At 45.7% G+C, this 20996-nt stretch overlaps 1 protein-coding gene across 1 annotated transcript; it reads left to right on the forward strand.

The window, feature by feature from the left end:
* The first annotated feature begins 592 nt into the window (after positions 1-592).
* LOC121555182 (cyclin-Y-like protein 1) lies at positions 593-20895 on the forward strand. Its single transcript, XM_041869012.2, has 10 exons — positions 593-1681; positions 11114-11194; positions 11491-11534; positions 13548-13648; positions 13740-13775; positions 13942-13993; positions 14897-15016; positions 17288-17454; positions 19875-20037; positions 20229-20895. Exons 1-10 carry the CDS (start codon positions 1525-1527, stop codon positions 20343-20345), a joined length of 1038 nt encoding a protein of 345 aa, XP_041724946.1. The 5' UTR covers positions 593-1524; the 3' UTR covers positions 20346-20895.
* The last annotated feature ends 101 nt before the right edge of the window (positions 20896-20996 follow it).

Here is a 20996-nt window from a genome sequence, read left to right on the forward strand (position 1 = left end):
GGCCAATTGCGCGCCGCCCCATGGGTCTCCCGGTCGCGGCCGGCTACGACAGAGCCTGGATTCGAACCAGGATCTCTAGTGGCACAGCTAGCACTGTGATGCAGTGCCTTAGACCACTGCGCCACAAGTGATATTTGTTTCAGTAAGATTGGATTTTTAGCATTTATAGCAATGGTTATTAATTGTACTGCAGGGATGGAACGCTAGTCGAAGAAAATTGAGGTTGTGGTGGCAGCTGCAGAGAGGTATTTGGGTGTGCGAGACTTGACATCAGAAGAGTTACAGGGAGTGTTAAGGGGTGATGTCCCATCATTTCAGGTTGAGGGCATGAGGTAGGAGTGAATATATTTAAATAGTGGAGTAGGGTGGTGTTAATTATTAATAATATTTTAGAATTTGTGGGTGTAGTGTTAGATTGTAGGGTATTTCTTTACTGTATTTTTCAAGCAAAATATAAGGGAGTTGTACTCCAGTCTAGTAGGTGGCGGTAATGCAACAAATTGGATGCCAACCGCCGTTAAACCTCATCGAAGAAGAAGTAGAAGAAGAAGAAGAAGAAAAACGTACTGAACGGAACGCAGCGCAGGGAGCGGTGTGTTCGGAGTAGATGGTGGTGGTGGCGGGTAGCGGATCGCAGAACTGGCGGGTGGAGAGGAGGGGATAACGGAGGTTCTTCAATCCGAAAGTTGTGAGATCGACAATGAACTTCAACAAGACTTGACCAGATTACATTCGCTAAATGATTTGAAGCTCTCCGGTTTTGATTTCTTTGTCAAGCAGGCAGCTAGGTTAGTTTGTAGGCCTCAAGCCTCGGGATAAAGTTGTCGTCTGATCCTGAGATTGGGAATCCAAGAAGGGACTGGCGTGAGAGAGCTACCTCGGACAATTGGGAATCCCTGTTCGGAAACTATTGGGGATCGATGCTTGGAAGAACTAGCTAGTGGTATATGAGTGGAGTCGTTTTTTAATTGTTTAAACGGCAGCTCCGGAGGCGTTGATGCATATTGGCAAAGTTAAAGGGACTAGCTAACTAGTTAATCGCCCCTACAGACAATGTCCCATTGCTGCTAGCTTGCTGGCTAGCTGATTTTGCTAGCAAAGGAATGGATGAATGGGCAACCGCTTGTAATGCTCGGATTTAAACAGCTGGTTGATGACCTCAGTGTTAGAAATCATTTGTGTAGTTAGTTAGCAACTGTGTAAATAATAGAGCATACTAGAACAAACATCGATTTTTATTTTGCTGTACAGCCAGAAATCTGATTCATGGTGCGGACGGAGCACACACTCAGATGGACAGGAGTGCAATTTATTGACATTACTGGTCAGCAATTTAGTTTATAATTTAAGTGTTTCTCTCATCTGTTTTCATTATCGACTTGTTTTTTTAGAATCATAGGACATAGCTAAATCATAGGCTTATGTAATGTAGTTGTATGTAGCTGTAAAGCTAGCTATCTGGCATCCTTGATTTGAAGGAATTTTGCACTACTTAAATAGTGTTGAGGTTATCCCTGGTTTGGAATGGGGAATACGGTATCATGCTGCGTGTCGCCCGAGGGGAGCCCAAAGCTACCAAGGCAACCGGCGGACCGCCATGAAGACTACCAAATAATCACGGACGTGAGTGATGACACCGGCCCGTACCTGCAGCACATCAGCGACAGAGAGGTGCCAGACGGTAGGTGTCACACCCGCCCGCATAGCTGGGATTGGAAATATTTACAGAATGTCACTGACTGTGGTTACTAGAAAAACAGAACTGGTAGGGGTCTCTCCTGTGTCGGGTTGGTTTCCTCCAAATCCACATTTACATTGGCTGTGCTAGTTGCTGCAGTAGAGATACAGTACTAACATATACAGTGAGGGAAAAAAGTATTTGATCCCCTGCTGATTTTGTACATTTGCCCACTGACAAAGACATGATCAGTCTATAATTTTAATGGTAGGTTTATTTGAACAGTGAGAGACAGAATAACAACAAAAAAATGTTATAAATTGATTTGCATTTCAATGAGGGAAATAAGTATTTGACCCCTCTGCAAAACATGACTTAGTACTTGGTGGCAAAACCCTTGTTGGCAATCACAGAGGTCAGACGTTTCTTGTAGTTGGCCACCAGGTTTGCACACATCTCAGGAGGGATTTTGTCCCACTCCTCTTTGCAGATCTTCTCCAAGTCATTAAGGTTTCGAGCCTGACGTTTGGCAGCTCGAACCTTCAGCTCCCTCCACAGATTTTCTATGGGATTAAGGTCTGGAGACTGGCTAGGCCACTCCAGGACCTTAATGTGCTTCTTCTTGAGCCACTCATCTGTTGCCTTGGCCGTGTGTTTTGGGTCATTGTCATGCTGGAATACCCATCCACGACCCATTTTCAATGCCCTGGCTGAGGGAAGGAGGTTCTCACCCATGATTTGACGGTACATGGCCCCGTCCATCGTCCCTTTGATGCGGTGAAGTTGTCCTGTCCCCTTAGCAGAAAAACACACCCAAAGCATAATGTTTCCACCTCCATGTTTGACGGTGGGGATGGTGTTCTTGGGGTCATAGGCAGCATTCCTCCTCCTCCAAACACGGCGAGTTGAGTTGATGCCAAAGACCTCGATTTTGGTCTCATCTGACCACAACACTTTCACCTAGTTCTCCTCTGAATCATTCAGATGTTCATTGGCAAACTTCAGACGGGCATGTATATGTGCTTTCTTGAGCAGGGGGACCTTGCGGGCACTGCAGGATTTCAGTCCTTCACGGCGTAGTGTGTTACCAATTGTTTTCTTGATGACTATGGTCCCAGCTGCCTTGAGATCATTGACACGATCCTCCAGTGTAGTTCTGGGCTGATTCCTCACCGTTCTCATGATCATTGCAACTCCACGAGGTGAGATCTTGCATGGAGCCCCAGGCAGAGGGAGATTGACAGTTCTTTTGTGTTTCTTCCATTTGCGAATAATCGCACCAACTGTTGTCACCTTCTCACCAAGCTGCTTGGCGATGGTCTTGTAGCCCATTCCAGCCTTGTGTAGGTCTACAATCTTGTCCCTGACATCCTTGGAGAGCTCTTTGGTCTTGGCCATGGTGGAGAGTTTGGAATCTGATTGATTGATTGCTTCTGTGGACAGGTGTCTTATACAGGTAACAAGCTGAGATTAGGAGCACTCCCTTTAAGAGTGTGCTCCTAATCTCAGCTCGTTACCTGTATAAAAGACAACTGGGAGCCCAACATTTTTCTGATTAAGAGGGGGTCAAATACTTATTTCCCTCATTAAAATGCAAATCAATTTATAACATTTTTTACATGTGTTTTTCTGGATTTTTTTGTTGTTATTCTGTCTCTCACTGTTCAAATAAACCTACCATTAAAATTATAGACTGATCATTTCTTTGTCAGTGGGAAAACGTACAAAATCAGCAGGGGATCAAATACTTTTTTCCCTCACTGTACATAATCCATTTAGTATTTTTAACACACTATTTATCATACACCACCCTCTCAGAGGCCTGTAGCCAATGAAATTACATGCACATAAAGTTAGGTGAGATGAGGCTGCCAATTGGGAAGGAGGGATATTTGATCCACAGCCCCCTGGTGTCCCTCCCTTCCCTCCCAGCAGGGTTTGATGTTGCTGGTTGTTCACAGCTTTTTATTACTATTGATTGTAGGGCCTGTATGGTGTTGCACCCTTGGTAAAGCCACACACACACACTTCCTGCTGCTGCAACACCAGTGACACAAGCCTACCAGATGAGCTAAATCACTTCTATGCTCGCTTCGAGGAAAGCAACACTGAAGCATGCATGAGAGCGTCAGCTGTTCTGGATGACTATGTGATCACGCTCTCTGTAGCCGATGTAAGACTTTTAAGCAGGTCAAAATTCACAAGGCCGCAGGGCCAGACGGATTACCAGGACGTGTACTCCGAGCATGCGCTGACCAACTGGCAAGTGTCTTCACTGACATTTTCAACATGTCCCTGACTGAGTCTGTAATACCAACATGTTTCTAGCAGACCACCATAGTCCATGTGCCCAAGAACACTAAGATAACCTGTCTAAATGACTACCGACCCGTAGCACTCACGTCTGTAGCCATAAAGTGCTTTGAGAGGCTGGTCATGGCTCACATCAACACCATTATCCCATAACCCTAGACCCACTCAATTTGCATACCGCCCCAACAGATCCACAGATGATGCAATCTCTTTTGCTCTCCACACTGCCCTTTCCCACCTGGACAAAAGGAACACCTACGTGAGAATGCTATTCATTGACTACAGCTCAGTGTTCAACACCATAATACCCTCAAAGCTCATCACTAAGCTAAGGACCCTGGGACTAAACACCTCCCTCTGCAACTGGATCCTGGACTTCCTGACGGGCCGCCCCCAGGTGGTAAGGGTAGGTAACAACACATCTGCCACACTGATCCTCAACACGGGGGCCCCTCAGTGGTGCGTGCTCAGTCCCCTCCTGTACTCCCTGTTCACCCATGACTGCATGGCCAGGCACGACTCCAATACCATCATTAAGTTTGCAGACGACACAACAGTGGTAGGCCTGATCACCGACAACGATGAGACAGCCTGTAGGGAGGAGGTCAGAGACCTGGCCGTGTGGTGCCAGGATAACAACCTCTCCCTCAAAAGACAAAGGAGATGATTGTGGACTACAGGGGATAAAAGTGGAATGAGCACGCCCCCATTCTCATCGACGGGCTGTAGTGGAACAGGTTGAGAGCTTAAAGTTCCTTGGTGTCCACATCACCAACAAAGTAACATGGTCAAAACACACCAAGACAGTCGTGAAGAGGGCACGACAAAGCCTATTCCCCCTCAGGAGACTGAAAAGATTTGGCATGGGTCCTCAGTACAGAAGGTAGTGCGTACGGCCCAGTACATCACTGGGGCCAAGCTTCCTGCCATCCAGGACCTCTATACCAGGTGGTGTCAGACTCCAGCCACCCTAGTCATAGACTGTTCTCTCTGCTACCGCACGGCAAGCGGTACCGGAGTACCAAGTCTAGGTCCAAAAGGCTTCTTAACAATTTCTACCCCCAAGCCATAAGACTCCTGAACAGCTAATCATGGCTACCCAGACTATTTGCATTGCCACCCCACCCCCACCCACTATTTTACGCTGCTGCTACTCTGTTTATTATCTATACATAGTCACTTTAACTCTACCCACATGTACATATTACCTCAATTACCTCGACTAACCGTCTTACAGTTGGACGCCAAGCAGTTGCCATACCAAGCGGTGATGCAGCCAGTCAAGATGCTCTCAATGGTGCGGTTATAGAAACTTTTGAGGATCTGGGGACCCATGCCAAAGAAAATTCAGCCTCCTGATGGGAAAGAGGCCTCCTGTAGCTCAGTTGGTAGAGCATGGCGCTTGCAACGCCAGGGTTGTGGGAAATGTATGCACTCGCTAACTGTAAGTCGCTCTGGATAAGAGCGTCTGCTAAATGACTCAAATGTCAAATGTAAATGAAGAGGCGTTGTCGTGCCCTCTTCAAATCAAATTTGATTGGTTGCATACACATATTTCGCAGATGTTATTGCGAGTGTAGCGAAATGCTTGTGTTCCTAGCTCCAGCAGTGCAGTAGTATCTAACCATTCACAACGAGACAAGACGACTGTTGGTGTGTTTGGACTATGATAGGTCCTTGGTGATGTGGACACCGAGGAGCTTGACGCTCTCGACCCGCTCCACTACAGCCCCGTTGATGTGAATTGGGGCGCGCTCGGCCCTCCGTTTCCTGTAGCCCACAATCCTTTTTGTCTTGCTGAAGTTGAGGGAGAGGTTGTTGCCAGGTCTCTGACCTCCTCCCTAAAGGCTGTCTCATTGTTGGTGATCAGGCCTACCACCGTTGTGTCGTCGGCAAACTTAATGATTGTGTTGGAGTCGTGCACGGCCGCGCAGTCGTGGTTGAACAGGGAGTACAGGAGGGGATTAAGCACTCACGCCTGAGGGGCCCCCATGTTGAAGGTCAGCGTGGCGGATGTGTTGTTGCCTACCCTCACCACCTGGGGGCGCCCGTCAGGAAGTCCAGGATCCAGTTGCAGAGGGAGGTTTTCATTCCCAGCTTAGTGATGAGCTTGGAGGGCACTATGGTGTTGAACGCTGAGTTGTAGTCAGTAAACAGCATTCTCACATAGGTGTTCCTTTTGTCCAGGTGGGAAAGGGCGTGTGGAGTGCAATAGAGTTTGCGTGGTCAGTCAGGAGATAGACGATGCGTCCCAAATGGTACCTAATTTCCTATGTAGTGTACTAGCTACTTTTGACCAGAGTATTGCACTTTGGCATAGGGTGCCATTTGGGATGCACCCAGAAGATGGGGGTGGTGGGGCTGGTGGGTGGAAAATGGAGGAGACCCCTAAGAATCTATCTCCCAGCTATCACTGGCATCCTGACGATGTGGTACCACAGGACAGCTGCACCCCTCTTTCTCTGTCTCTGTCTCTGTCTCTGTCTCTCTCTCTGTCTCTGTCTCTCTCTCTCTCTCTCTCTCTCTCTCTCTCTCTCTCTCTCTCTCTCTCTCTCTCTCTCTCTCTCTCTCTGTGTGTCCATAACGTCAGATAGAGGTGGAAAGCTGTTTCAAACCAATACTATGAACACTCTTTTCTGAAAAGCCTTGTCAATGGATGACACACGTGATTTTCATAAAATGCCTTTCAGCTTGGTATATCCTAATAAAAGAGGAATTGCAGCGACGTTTTAGCAATCATTGCCATTAGCGGATGTAACATCTCTGCTCTCTGCAACGCCTCACCCACCCTACTGTAACTGACCGAGGCATTCCCTTGAGAGAGCACTTTCCCCGCTCCCCAGCCCCTCTGGTTTATTTTGGACTTCAGAGGGAGAGGGAGGGCTTGTCTGCTAGCACTAACCCTAGTGTGGTGGACCCAGGGTAAGGGTTAGACGGCCAATCCCTCCCTCTCTGTGTCCTTATGAAGGCAGTCCTCCAGCTTTTCATCACAGGTCTGGGATCAGCTGTAGGTGGATGATATAAAGAGGAGTAGACTGAACTGAGACAGGTATTGGGTATATCACCTGTTGTCTGTCTTTTGAGAGCCAGGAAATGAAACATTAGGCTATAGAGCTTAATCACCACGTTCAGACAGCCACTCTTCATCTTTGGCCTAGCACCGGTGACACATTTTAGCATTATAGGCTACTGCATCACCATCACAGCCTGATCACCCTGGTTCGGGCAGCCCATCCATCCTGCTGTCTGAACTGTGAAGACCAATAGGCCATTCATCTCACAGCAAGGACTTCCCTCAACAGACGCAACAATGGCCCTAATAATCAATAGAGCGGTTATCAGTGCTACCTGCTCTGCCTGGTGGCGGTCCCTTTCACCTATAACCTAGGGCTCAAAGCATGTTTCTGCACAAGCAGACAATAAAGTAGGCTAGCTCTCACTTGATCACTAAAGCATTTTTCATATGGATCATTACTAGGCTAAATGAGGGAATCTGTGGAGCCAGTTTTATTGTAATATGACCCAGACCTAGGCCTACTACTGCAATAGTGGGTACAGGGACATGGCAGATTCTTATATAGACCTACTACTGCAATAGTGGGTATGTATAGGCAATTGAGGAACGGTGTCTGCATGCTTCCCAGCCGAAACAGTTCAGAGGAGTTTGTGCATATATTATGACATTTTGGGACGTTTTGGATCGTTTTGGACTTCAGTGAGGGTTGTTCGGGCACACAAAATGTTTTCTAGAGGCAAGACAAAGTTCGGCGCCGAAGTCTATGCCCCTTCGTCGGTGATTGGTCAACAGTAGGGATGATTCAATTTTTTGTCATTCAACGAGAGACAACTGGTATTCATGCACATTTTTTCATTGAGAAATACTGCACCAAATGTCTTAGTTAGATATAAAATTGTGCGACTAAGATCTCCTCTGCAAAAATGTCAATTTATGATAGATTTCTTGAGTGATCTCAGATTAATTCTGACTATTTTGAGGAAGTGTATACTGCCAACCAGGGCTCAATGGACAAACCGTACTATTGCCTATTTTTTCTAGTTTTTCTAGGTTCGGTTCAGCTAGCCAAGTTCAGCTAAGCGCCAGCTGAACTGAAGCATGCTGACGCCTTAACATGCCAACCAGGGCTCACCCCCGCTTAGTGTTGCAAGGTATGCCCGCCCGGCACTCCTCTTAAACTGGAGCAGTGGACCCGGGACAGAAATACCATGACTTGCGACAGTCGGGCACAGAGGGCATGGAATGCCCCGGCAGGAAGACTCCAGTCCAGGGAGAGGCCAGGGAGTGATTGGTGGAGGGATAAGAGTGGAGCTTTGTGGCTGGGAAGAGGAGCTGAGGCTCCATCTTATCTAGGATGGAGTAATCACATGATGGTGTCTGACAGACTCATCTTAGTGGATCTGATAGGTGGTGGCTGAAGAACTTTGTGTGTCGCACTGTGGTTTTTGTTGTAAAAGGCTACATGTAGGCTAGTCTACCTGCTAGTCGCTCCTTTATGCTCTATATAGAGCACACTGTTTGGTTCGGTAGCGTGTCTGTAGATGGGTTGGCATGACTGGCACGGGCCCTCCGCCCTGCTCCCCCTTCCTGTTTCTCAGCGTGCTGGCCAGTGTGGAAGGGGTGTAGAGAGTGAGGACTCAATGTTCTCCACAGAGACCCCAGACAAAGGCCTCCTTGTTGCCCCCCTCCCTGCCAGTCCCATACCACCATCCCTGCCACAGAGCCACAGCCTGAGTGGGCAGGGGGCACACACTGCCAAGCCAACCCATCTGGCCCTGCCTGCCACGTCTGATCCAGAACAGGGGCACCCAATCCCAGACAGAGGTAGCTGTTAATACATTAGGGTTTGATCAGGATGTCTAATACCTAAACCTGATCATTGAGCCTGTGTGTAATGGACCTTTTATGTGGTGCGAATGAGATCATCATGCTTCTGCTGTCAAATAGTGTGTATGGTTACATAGCCTTGCTGCCCTACACAGATTTGTTTTATTTAATTCACTTACTTATTCATTCATTCATCTATCCATCCATCTAATTGGGTAGGGCTGGGAATTGCCAGGGACCTCACGATACAATATTATCACGATCCTTAGCTGCCGATAAGATATGTATTGTGATTCTCACGATTCTATATGTCTTGCGATTCGATATTTGGATTTGACTTTCCAAACATATTGCTCACTAACGCTTCGAACACACCAACTGCATCATTGCGTTTTGGTACACCAGAAGTACATTTAGCATGACAGAGCTCCAGAGTTCCTCTGTGGAGATGGGAGAACCTTCCAGAAGGACAACCATCTCTGCAGCACTCCACCAATCTGGCCTTTATGGTAAAGTGGCCAGACGAAAGCCACTCCTCAGTAAAAGGCACATGACAGCCCGCTTGGAGTTTGCCAAAAGGCACCTAACGGACTCTCAGACCATGAGAAACAAGGTTCTCTGGTCTAATGAAACCAAGATTGAACCAAGATTTGGCCTGAATGCCAAGTGTCACGTCTGGAGGAAACCTGGCACCATCCCTACGGTGAAGCATGGTGGTGGCAGCATCATGCTGTGGGGATATTTTTCAGCGTCAGGGACTGGGAGACTAGTCAGGGTTGCGGGAAAGATGAACGGAGCACGGAGTGCTCAGGACCTCAGACTGGGGTAAAGGTTCACCTTCCAACAGGACAACGACCCTAAGCACACAGCCAAGACAACGAGAGGATCTGCAGAGAAGAATGGGAGAAACTCCCCAAATACAGGTGTGCCAAGCTTGTAGCGTCATACCCAAGAAGACTCAAGGCTGTAATTGCTGCCAAAGGTGCTTCAACAAAGTACTGAGTAAAGGGTCTGAATACGTATGTAAATGTGATATTTCAGTTTTTTATTTTTTATAAATTAGCAAACATTACTAAACCTGTTTTTGCTTTGTCATTATGGGGTATTGTGTGTAGATTGAGAGAGAAAAAACAACAATGTAATACTTTTTAGAATAAGGCTGTATTGTAACAAAATGTGGAAAAAGTCAAGGGCTCTGAATACTTTCCGAATGCACTGTAACTGTATCCATTTTCCCCTAGGTATCACTAGGTACTGTAATAGCATGCATTCATTCCAGGTACTGCAGTACAGGGGTAGTTCAAATGGTTGAGTGATGACCTGCACTGGACTGTACATTATGAAACGGGTTGTTTGGATCCTGGATGCTGATTGGTTCATTGTTGTGGGACAACAACTCCCGCAAAATACCATGACGTGTTAATGTTATAAACCAACCTGTCTGCCTCTACAACCTGTGCAACAATGTATCATTTTACAAATGCGATCTCTCCCGTGCCAGCAAAGAGGCAAGCACTGGCTGTCACCAACCAGGACCATGGACAGTTCTTCCACTCGTGTGCCATCAACGGAAACTTCACTATTAACATCACCAACTAGCTTGGTTAGCTCTGACTCGCCAACCATAATAGTTGTTGCCTATGTAGCCCTATTGGATATTTATTAAATCAAGTTCTTGTCTCATCATCATTGAGTCCCTGCTAGATAGCTACATGCCAATGATTTGTTTAGCATAGCAACGTCAAAGGAATAGAAAGATTGGAAGGAACGACTGGGTCAGCAGGAGAAAATAAGTAGAAAGACCAGCCCGCTTGGGTAGCAAACTTTTTAGAATGTAAAAACTAATTTACTCCTTCAAATAATGTTTTTAATGAAAACATGTAATTAATATTTAAATATATGTTGGCAACAGTTTTATAAAAGCAATATTGCCCTCAAACCCAGGAATTATCATGTGACAACTTCGCCTTGGGCCTCAGAACAGCCCTTGTCGGGAGTTGTCACACGATAATTCCCGGGTTCTCAGGTGTTATTGCTTAAGGTACAGTAGGCAACAGGTCACTGTTCTGTCTGTATGGAATATCAGGTCTAATTTTTCTCTCACCGGCCTCGAGTCAACATAATCACCTCAGGTGAACTAAGGTAGTTTCCCCCCTTACACAGGCGGTTTTATGGATCACTAACCTTCCAAGTCAGGTTCTTCTGTTTCACTTCATCTGTGTCATTACCCTTGTTATCTACTCTGTTTCTAATGGTCAGTGGTGTCTGTGTTGTTCCAGAACTGGCCCAGGAGTCCAACCCATCAGACCATGCCCGAGCCAGCACAATCTTCCTCAGCAAGTCCCAGACAGACAGTGAATGTAAGGACTCTACTCTACCCTGCTCACAACACATCACACAGGAGAACTGATTATGATGCCATGTTAGCCCATACGACTCTGGTCTTACGCACTTTAGCTACTTGGTAAGGTGGTAACTCACCACCACCCTCTGTCTGCTCTAGCAAGCTATGTAGAGAGATGATACTGAGGCTACTGTAAGTGACTCTAATATGGCGCTCTCATAAGCACAATGTGACTCTTCACCGTTCTTCATCATTTTCAACATGACTGTTTTTGTCTGGGTCTGACATGGCCTATTTTCTTTTTCCTTCCAGTGCGAGACAAGAGGAAAAGCAATCACATAAACCATGTTAGTCATGTAAGTATTTCAATACGAAGATTTGAGTTTGTGTTAACAATAATGGATTGTGTGTGTGTGGCTACTGTGTGGGTATGGGAGAGTTGGGTTGCGATTTATGAGAATACATCTATAATCTCACACACTCGCCTCTTAACTTGGGTCACTGGAGGACAACACCAAACTCATGCATATGCAAATTTAACTATCTGACCATCACACCTTATTGGTCACCTCTTATAGGATGTAGCCCTTTACACTTATACCCGTATATGGGTTGAAAAGGGCAGATTTGGACACTGATACGCGCCTGAATTGGAACGCAGTGAGGGAAATGCTGTCAATTACCATGTATTTTGAAAGATAAGACGTTGAAGAGTCCAAATGTTCACTTCACATTTCCATATCATAAAACTCATGTGATATACAGTGTCAACGTTTATGATCACTGTGTTTGATATACAGTTACAGGATGACATGGCGTTATACCCTGGGTTGTCCTGAACAGAATGAGCCTATGTTGTATTGGGAAGAAAATGTGCCGGGACCACGTATCTGAATGCACTCATGACTCCATTCTATGCGACCAAAATTACCATCTGCTTCTCTGAATTACGTTGTGAAAGCATAACACTGTAAGATCGTTTTTTATAATTTAGTTAGTCATGTTGGCAATAGAACAAGCTTTCAGATTATGCCCACCTGACCCAGATTGTGATTTATAATGGACCGTTTTTGGATTGCGTAAACAGCAACAGTAATTGTGTGATGGCGGGGATGCAGGGCTGTGTTCCATAGAAAGCAACTACCAGTGTGCTTGCTCTAGTTCCTCAACAGCACAGCTAGGAGAGCTCCGAAAAACACCTTATAGTTGAAGACTTCTTTGAGTCATAGAAATGCATTGAAATGACTTAGGAACTGTGCACACCTTGGAGAGGTGGTTGGCTAGGAACTGTGCACACCTTGGAGAGGTGGTTGGCCACTTGGAAAAACCAGTTAGACCGATCACTCAAACCATTGTCATTGTTTTGTCTTATGTTGTACCTACCTCAACATTTCCAAGAATATTCTTATCATGTTACTGAATGTATCCAGAGTATTTTCAGATTTCGTTATCAACAAATGGGGCAAAATGTACAGTAAATGTATTCTAATCAACGGTGTAATGTTTGGATTCAGTCTTGTGTCAGGTAACTGTTGTCTTCACCTGTACTCTAATAATTTCCCCATAATCTCCATTTAATTGCTACCATGGTTATGCATATGCATTTCCATAATTCTTCTGTAAGAAACATTTCAATTCAGCCCTGTCCATATAAGCCAATTCAGCCCTATCCATATAATCCAATTCAGCCCTGTCCATATAAGCCAATTCAGCCCTGTCCATATAATCCAATTCAGCCCTGTCCATATAATCCAATTCAGCCCTGTCCATATAAGACAATTCCTAGAAGTGTAAGTGGTTAAGCAGAGGGTTGGCTGGGGTTATGGCTGCCCTCTTTTACACCGACCTCTGACCTCTATAATATAGCCCTGTGGAAACTAGCTAAGTGCCAAGACCTTTTGACCTGGTAAAAAGAAAAGGCAGGGCTGTGTTGCCCTTGCCTGCTACCCTACTGTGTGTGTGTGTGTTCATGTAGCCTGTGCTTGAGGTGACCACAACAAGCTGTAGCCCCTGTGGCTGTGGGGTCCTGTCAGCTAGAAGACAAACACAGATAAACAGGAGACCTGGTATGAATGTTTTGTGAGGGTCCACTGTCCACCCTCGACTCCACCTCATCTTATTCTCTCTGTATTATAGAACACACTTCCCTGACCCAAGGCTACATAGCCCAGTTTAGCCACATTTCAAACCAAACCTTTTACCTTGGAAGTAGTTTATGAGCCAGGAGTGACTGCAACCTATTGGTGATGTCATTATTTGGCTATGGCCACCACAGGCTAGCGTTAGCATCAATTACCTCCGAAGGATTGGGTACAACAGGGCCTACATTAGCATCGTCTGACTTCCATGTCACATATTTCCTTTTGCAGACCTCTCCTGGCCCTCTCTCTAAGAAGTACAGTTCCTGTTCCACCATCTTTATAGATGACAGCACGGTCAGCCAGCCTAACTTGAAAAGCACAATAAAATGGTGGGTACCCACTACCTTCATATATGCACACACAGGAAACCTTTTCTAGTTGAACTCTGGTCTAATGAATTCTGTCTTTCTCCTCTTCCAGTGTCACATTAGCAATATACTACCACATTAAAAACAGGTGAGTGGCAGTGTTTAACTTGTTCAGTTTAAGTATGCACAGGTATTAATTTAATGGGGGATCAGAAGGTGGCCTCTGGGCCTGGCAGAATGTCTGTATTGGACTAGGGACAGTGTATTTGGTTCATAGTGGAGGCGTTCACTCTCTGTTCCTCTGTATCTCTCAGGGACTCCGACAGGTCACTGGACATTTTTGATGAGAAGATGCACCCTTTATCGGTGAGTGGGCGGATCAATTTGACCATAATCCACTCAGGGTTAACAGGAAGTGAATAGCTGTTATGTGTTTACAGGAAGTGAATAGCTTTTATGTATTGTATTCTAAAGACCTGCTGCTAATACAGGTTTACATCAAAACAGAGGTCTGCAGTAGATGTGGCAGTATTGGTTTCTCAGCCCTTGTCTACATCAATATCTGGCATCACCCAGCCTCCTCACTCCCTTCTAGACCTTCCACTGGAACTGTATATGCCCCATAGCCCAGTGTACCTCTTAGCTCCAACTTCAGCATAGCACACACCACTGCAGGGGGAATGAATAAGATATAGTTTAGCTCTGGTAAGAAAGTCAACATAAACCCATTAGGAAATTTAGAAATTACTTAAATGTTTCCTTATCTTGTTGAGGGTAGTCTATGCGCTATTCAAGATTGAATGTGTGTTTTGTGTTGTATCTGAGCTGGTCTGTGTGTGTTGTCTCTGGGCTGGTCTGTGTGTTGTCTCTGGGCTGGTGCGTGTGTGTGACGTGTGTGTTGTCTGGGCTGGTGTGTGCTGTGTTGTCTCTGGGCTGGTGTGTGCTGTGTTGTCTCTGGGCTGGTGTGTGCTGTGTTGTCTCTGGGCTGGTGTGTGCTGTGTTGTCTCTGGGCTGGTGTGTGCTGTGTTGTCTCTGGGCTGGTGTGTGTTGTGTTGTCTCTGGGCTGGTGTGTGCTGTGTTGTCTCTGGGCTGGTGTGTGCTGTGTTGTCTCTGGGCTGGTGTGTGTTGTGTTGTCTCTGGGCTGGTGTGTGCTGTGTTGTCTCTGGGCTGGTGTGTGCTGTGTTGTCTCTGGGCTGGTGTGTGTTGTGTTGTCTCTGGGCTGGTGTGTGTTGTGTTGTCTCTGTGTCTAACACTGTCTTCTTCCTTCAGAGAGAGCAGGTTCCTGATGACTACTCTCGTACGGACCCTGAGCACAAACTCATCTACCGCTTTGTCAGAACTCTGTTCAGCGCTGCACAGCTCACTGCGGAGTGTGCCATCGTCACCTTGGTGAGGAGTCCAGTCCAGTCAGCAACCATACACTCCTAATCAAAACACGCGTATCAGCAGTTAATACATGGTTAATCAACTGATATGAAACCATACAGTAGATGTATTGTAGCTCAGCTGGTAGAGCATGGTGCTTGTAATGCCAGGGTAGTGGGTTTGATTCCCGGGACCACCCATACGTAAAATGAATGTACGCATGACTGAAGTCGCTTTGGATGAAAGCGTCTGCTAAATGGCATTTGTTATTATCATATACTGTATTATCCACTAGGTATTGTGGTGTTGTATTAACCTACATGATACGGTAGATGTATTGTGGTGTTGTATTAACCTACATGATACGGTAGATGTATTGTGGTGTTGTATTAACCTGCATGATACGGTAGATGTATTGTGGTGTTGTATTAACCTACATGATACGGTAGATGTATTGTGGTGTTGTATTAACCTGCATGATACGGTAGATGTATTGTGGTGTTGTATTAACCTGCATGATACGGTAGATGCGTTGTATTAACCTACATGATACGGTAGATGCGTTGTATTAACCTACATGATACGGTAGATGCGTTGTATTAACCTACATCAGGGGTGTCAAAGTCAAATGGACGGAGGGCCAAATAAAAAATTTAGCTACAAGCCGAGGGCCGGACTGTTCGAATGTTCATTGAAATTTTTTTAAATGACGCATATAGTCTAGTGAACCTAATTGAACCTACTGAAAACCTAACAAATATATTCCAATATGATCAGATAAATAAAGCAATATTTTCTTATGGCTCTGTCAGTAATCTTTAATTTTCAACAGACACAAAAGACAAATTTCCTTTATATAAAAATCCCCATAACATGAACATTAAATGAAAGAAACCGGTATTCAAGGCACCATCAGTAGCCTATATTTTCTATTTTAGCAAAAGTGGGCTAAATTTACTTCAAAGAAAAAAACAATAATAGCAATTTTCTATCATCCACTCAACTGAAATATTTTTAAAATATAATTGGATTGAAATACAATAAAATAAAGTGCAAAAATCTATTAATCAAAAACAACACTTTGTTTAAGGAGAAGTAACATGCAGTGAAAACAAATATTAAACTTTAACTTTTAAACTTGAACTGAGTAAAAACTCTAAATATGTGATTGCACAGTAATGTTCACTTGTTTGAGGTTGAGGGTGATACTTGGTGGTGTCCCATCTTTTCCACAAGTTCATCAATGTTCGGGGTAAGGCTCTGAGCTGAGGAAATCCTCAGAATTGAGTGGAGGTGTTCAGCACTACCTACTCAGTAAATGGCCGGGCTGATTTAGCGATCTCTTCTGCCAAAATAAAACTGGCCTTGACAGCAGCCTGGCCTTGTGATTTGGCTTTTTTGAACAGAGCCTGTCGAGATTTGAGGCCTCGTTTTAATTCCTCTGCCTTTTGTAGCCTTTGTTCCATGTCCATATTCTTGTTTTTGTCCGCGTGTTTCGTTTCATAATGTCGTCTCAGATTATACTCTTTCAGTACCACCACACTTTCTCCACACAGAAGACACACAGGTTTTCCAGCTACCTCCGAGAACATATACTCCGACTCCCACCTTGTTTGAAACCCCCGGTTCTCAGTGTCCACCTTCCGTTTTGCCATTTTTGATGGGTATCTGAAAGTTAATTTTACTGTGATGCTGACGACTGCTGTGCCAATAAATATTGAAATGAAGCAGCCTACTGCTCGGTGCGTCACCGTTGCATTGTGGGAAATGTAGTATTGGTGCGTGTAAAAGATCTGCGGGCTGCCGGCTTGCTGCGGTCTGCGGGCCGGTTCTAATAATAAATCAAGGTCATCCCAGGGGCCGTAAAAAACCTTCTCGCGGGCCGGATGTGGCCCGCGGGCCTTGACTCTGACATATGTGACCTACATGATACGGTAGATGTATTGTGGTGTTGTATTAACCTGCATCTGCACTAATGTACCACTAGGGTGCAGCAGAGTAATAGAAACCATTGACGAAGCACAGCAAGTCACATGAACAGAGTCTCAATGTGAACAGACAGTAGACCTGTATTTGATGATTACAATATGATTGGGCCTAATATATCAAGCATGCCTTATTTATTGGACTCCAAACATAACAAAGTACTATTTCTCACATGTGTGTATAATCAATAATATGCCCTTTTTCCTACAGATTTTCTATGTTGTATACATCACATTTCTGAATGGAAATAACCACCTCAGTTTTTTAGCACATGATCACTTTAAGACTTCTAACCTTCAACCCCACCAGGTGTACCTGGAGCGTCTGCTGACCTACGCTGAGATAGACATCGGTCCGTGCAACTGGAAGCGTATCGTACTGGGCGCCATCCTGCTGGCGTCTAAGGTGTGGGACGACCAGGCCGTGTGGAACGTAGACTACTGCCAGATCCTCAAAGACATCACTGTGGAGGACATGTGAGTGGACAGGACACACACACTGGAGACACACTCAAAATAGATACCCTTTTCTCACTATTGTGTCAACCTTTACTGTTCTGTTTCAGATATGTTCTGTTCACTTTGAAGGAGGAGGATGATTGGTAGTCATTGATGGAGAAGGAGGAGGCTGATTGGTAGTCATTGATGGAGAAGGAGGAGGCTGATTGGTAGTCATTGATGGAGAAGGAGGAGGCTGATTGGTAGTCATTGATGGAGAAGGAGGAGGCTGATTGGTAGTCATTGATGGAGAAGGAGGAGGCTGATTGGTAGTCATTGAAGGAGAAGGAGGAGGCTGATTGGTAGTCATTGAAGGAGAAGGAGGAGGCTGATTGGTAGTCATTGGAGGAGGAGGCTGATTGGTAGTCATTGAAGGAGGAGGCTGATTGGTAGTCATTGAAGGAGGAGGCTGATTGGTAGTCATTGAAGGATGAGGAGGAGGCTGATTGGTAGTCATTGAAGGAGGAGGAGGAGGAGGCTGATTGGTAGTCATTGAAGGAGGAGGAGGAGGAGACTGATTGGTAGTCATTGAAGGAGGAGGCTGATTGGTAGTCATTGAAGGAGGAGGCTGATTGGTAGTCATTGAAGGAGGAGGCTGATTGGTAGTCATTGAAGGATGAGGAGGAGGCTGATTGGTAGTCATTGAAGGAGGAGGAGGAGGAGGCTGATTGGTAGTCATTGAAGGAGGAGGCTGATTGGTAGTCATTGAAGGAGGAGGCTGATTGGTAGTCATTGAAGGATGAGGAGGAGGAGGCTGATTGGTAGTCATTGAAGGAGGCTAATTCATAGTCATACTTTTATGATTCATCATGTCCATGTTTCAGGTGGAGAACAGACGTAGACCGGAGCCTTCTTCCCCCCTGGTCTGATGATCATTCATTAGGCTGTTGTCTATAGTCTGGTACAGGAGTCCTATCCAGTCTCTAGCTCTGATCAGGGCTGTGTGAGATGAGGGCCCTGCTTTGGGCTCCAAGGGAGTGAGGACTAGACCCAGAGAGAGAGAGCGAGGGAGGCGGAGTACTGGTTGTATACAGGAGGCAATCTCCAAGCCATTAGTAGGCTTCTCCTTACTACACTACTGCCTTACATTCTAGTAGCTTTTAGAGTGGGCTGGGGTTGAGTCTTTTGTATGTCTATTAAGTTTGTTTGTTTGAGAGTGTACACGTGCCAAAAGGTCAAATAGGGGGTGCTTATATTTGTCCTGTTTCACACATGACAGTGTTGTGAAATAGAAATGTGTGTTTTGCATATCCCAACTCCTCCTTAGACACCCTTGGAGAGTGGGGGCACGTCCAGGGTCAGCCATTATTGACGGCAACCCAGGAGCAATTAGGGTTAAGTGCCTTGCTCAAGGGCAGATATATAAAAAAAACACGTATACCTAGTCGGCTCGGGAATTCGAACTACGGCTACTGGCCCAACGCTCTAACCTCTAGACTACCTGCCACCCTGTGAATGTGTGCTCTGTCTGTCTGTCTGTCTGTCTGTCTGTCTGTCTGTCTGTCTGTCTATGAGCCCATGTTCCTCCCTCTCTCTTCTCTCGATCTGCAGTCTATTTTCATCTCTTCCATTGAAGTGCTCTTTGTGAGCTGGGGGGTCTGGAGTGGCTCTCAGCGCTCCTACATAATGGCCGTAGCCCTCTCCCACTACATTAGTTACCCTGGGAGACCAGCCTTCCAACACACACACACACACACGCACACACACACCCCAGCCTCCAGCCACCCTGGCCCTCTCATGTCTCCTTTCCGACAAAGCATCCTTGATGCTGTCTCTGTGGTGACCGACCGGCATGCAGCTCTTTTGTCATCGTGGCGATAAGGATGATGAGATGGATCTGTACAGGAGAGACATGATATACCTGAAGCAAGCCGCTCTGTCAGAGAGCCAGTATGGGTCTTCATTATAGTGACAATGAAAAGGCTCAAGTTGTTGTGTGTTGAGTTGTATTTATTGTGGTGGTTTAGTTTTTTTTAATGTAATTCCTGTTTATGTCCTTTTGGGGGGGAAAAAAGCAAAAAAAAAAAGGTATCCTTGCAAAAAAGTATATATTTTGAATAATAAAGAAGCAATTTATGAATACAAATATAGTTTAGTCTCCCGAATGTGGGGGGTGGAGATGGGTTGAATAGCCCCCCTGCAGACATGTACCCTTCTCCTTGCTGCCGTAAGGGAAAGACAAGTGGAGTTTTAATTTGCTATTGATTAGACTCTCGCCCTATGAGGGCTGGCCTGTGGATGACGTTACTCCTATCACTGATCTAAGGTCCATTTGACATTTCTCCCCCACTCATTGTCAGGGTTTCATTTGGGGAGGTTGTTCCTAGATCTGTGCCTAAGAGCAACTTTTACTAGGAGTGTCTATATTAACCCTGTTTAATCTGCTCTCCCTTTGTCAGGAACGAGATGGAGCGTCACTTCCTGGAGCTGCTGCAGTTCAACATCAACGTCCCGGCCAGTGTTTACGCTAAGTACTACTTTGACCTGCGATCTCTGGCCGAGGACAACAACCTCTGCTTTCCCCTCGAGCCACTCGGCAACGAGAGGGCACAGAAACTGGAGGTAAGGTAGTTGTAGAGGGGTATGATGGAGCTTACAGGTATCAGTAGAGGTGGGAGAATGCATCTAGTAGCAGAAAAGATGGCAGCTGAGACGGAGAGCAAGACATGGGAATAGTCAAAGGGGGAAAGTGTTGGAATTCACCAGTGCATTAGGGATGAAGCCAATGAGCCTGTGTGTTGTGTGTTTTCCAGGCCATCTCCAGACTGTGTGAAGACAAGTACAAGGACCTGAGCCGAGCGGCCATGAGGAGGTCCTTCAGCGCTGACAACCTGGTGGGCATCCGCCGCTCCAACGCTGTGCTCTCATAGGCCAGCCACACTTCATCGCTGTTCTCTCATTAGTCAGCGACACGTCACTCCCAACACTGTTCTCTCATTGGATAGCCACACTCCCAACATTGTGCTTTCACTTGACAGACACAATGGTCGAGTTCGTTTCGCATGGCCCTGTGCCCCGGGTGGGTAGAGTTTGCTCATTTTAGACTATTCCATTGGTCCTTGAGTGAAATCTCCACCCACCCGGAGCACCGAGCCATGCAAAATGAACTCCACCAATATCTGACCTCTACAGCCCAACCAACACTCCCAGGATACCCGCCCCAAACCCTCTTACAAACCCCTCTGAGAGACTGGTCATGGGCAGCACCATAGGCCCACTCTCCCCTGCCTGTCTCAGACCTTGTGTGCAAAATCACTTCTTCACTACATAGAGAGAAAAAAAGACTCTGGGTTTTTTTGGTATATATTTTGTTGTTTTTTTGCTTACTATGTAGGCTACTAGCTGTAAAATGTACCTGTTTTTAAATTGAAAAGAATTTGCAGATGGAGTATTTTAAATAAACACTAATCATGTAACAAATCCTAGTGGCTTTCATTGGAGTGGAGATGAGAACCTACAAGTGTGGCAGCGCATTGTAAACATTTATATTTTACTTTAGACATTAAATGACATACTCAGAA

This window comes from Coregonus clupeaformis, chromosome 40 (assembly GCF_020615455.1).
Source record: "Coregonus clupeaformis isolate EN_2021a chromosome 40, ASM2061545v1, whole genome shotgun sequence".
NCBI lineage: Eukaryota > Metazoa > Chordata > Actinopteri > Salmoniformes > Salmonidae > Coregonus > Coregonus clupeaformis.

Coding starts and splice junctions, on each gene's coding strand:
- LOC121555182 (XM_041869012.2), top strand. CDS start 1,525: ATGGGGAATACGGTATCATGCTGCGTGTCGCCCGAGGGGAGCCCAAAG. Junction 11,195..11,490: donor GTCCCAGACAGACAGTGAAT/GTAAGGACTCTA, acceptor TTTTCCTTCCAG/TGCGAGACAAGAGGAAAAGC. Junction 17,455..19,874: donor GACATCACTGTGGAGGACAT/GTGAGTGGACAG, acceptor TCCCTTTGTCAG/GAACGAGATGGAGCGTCACT.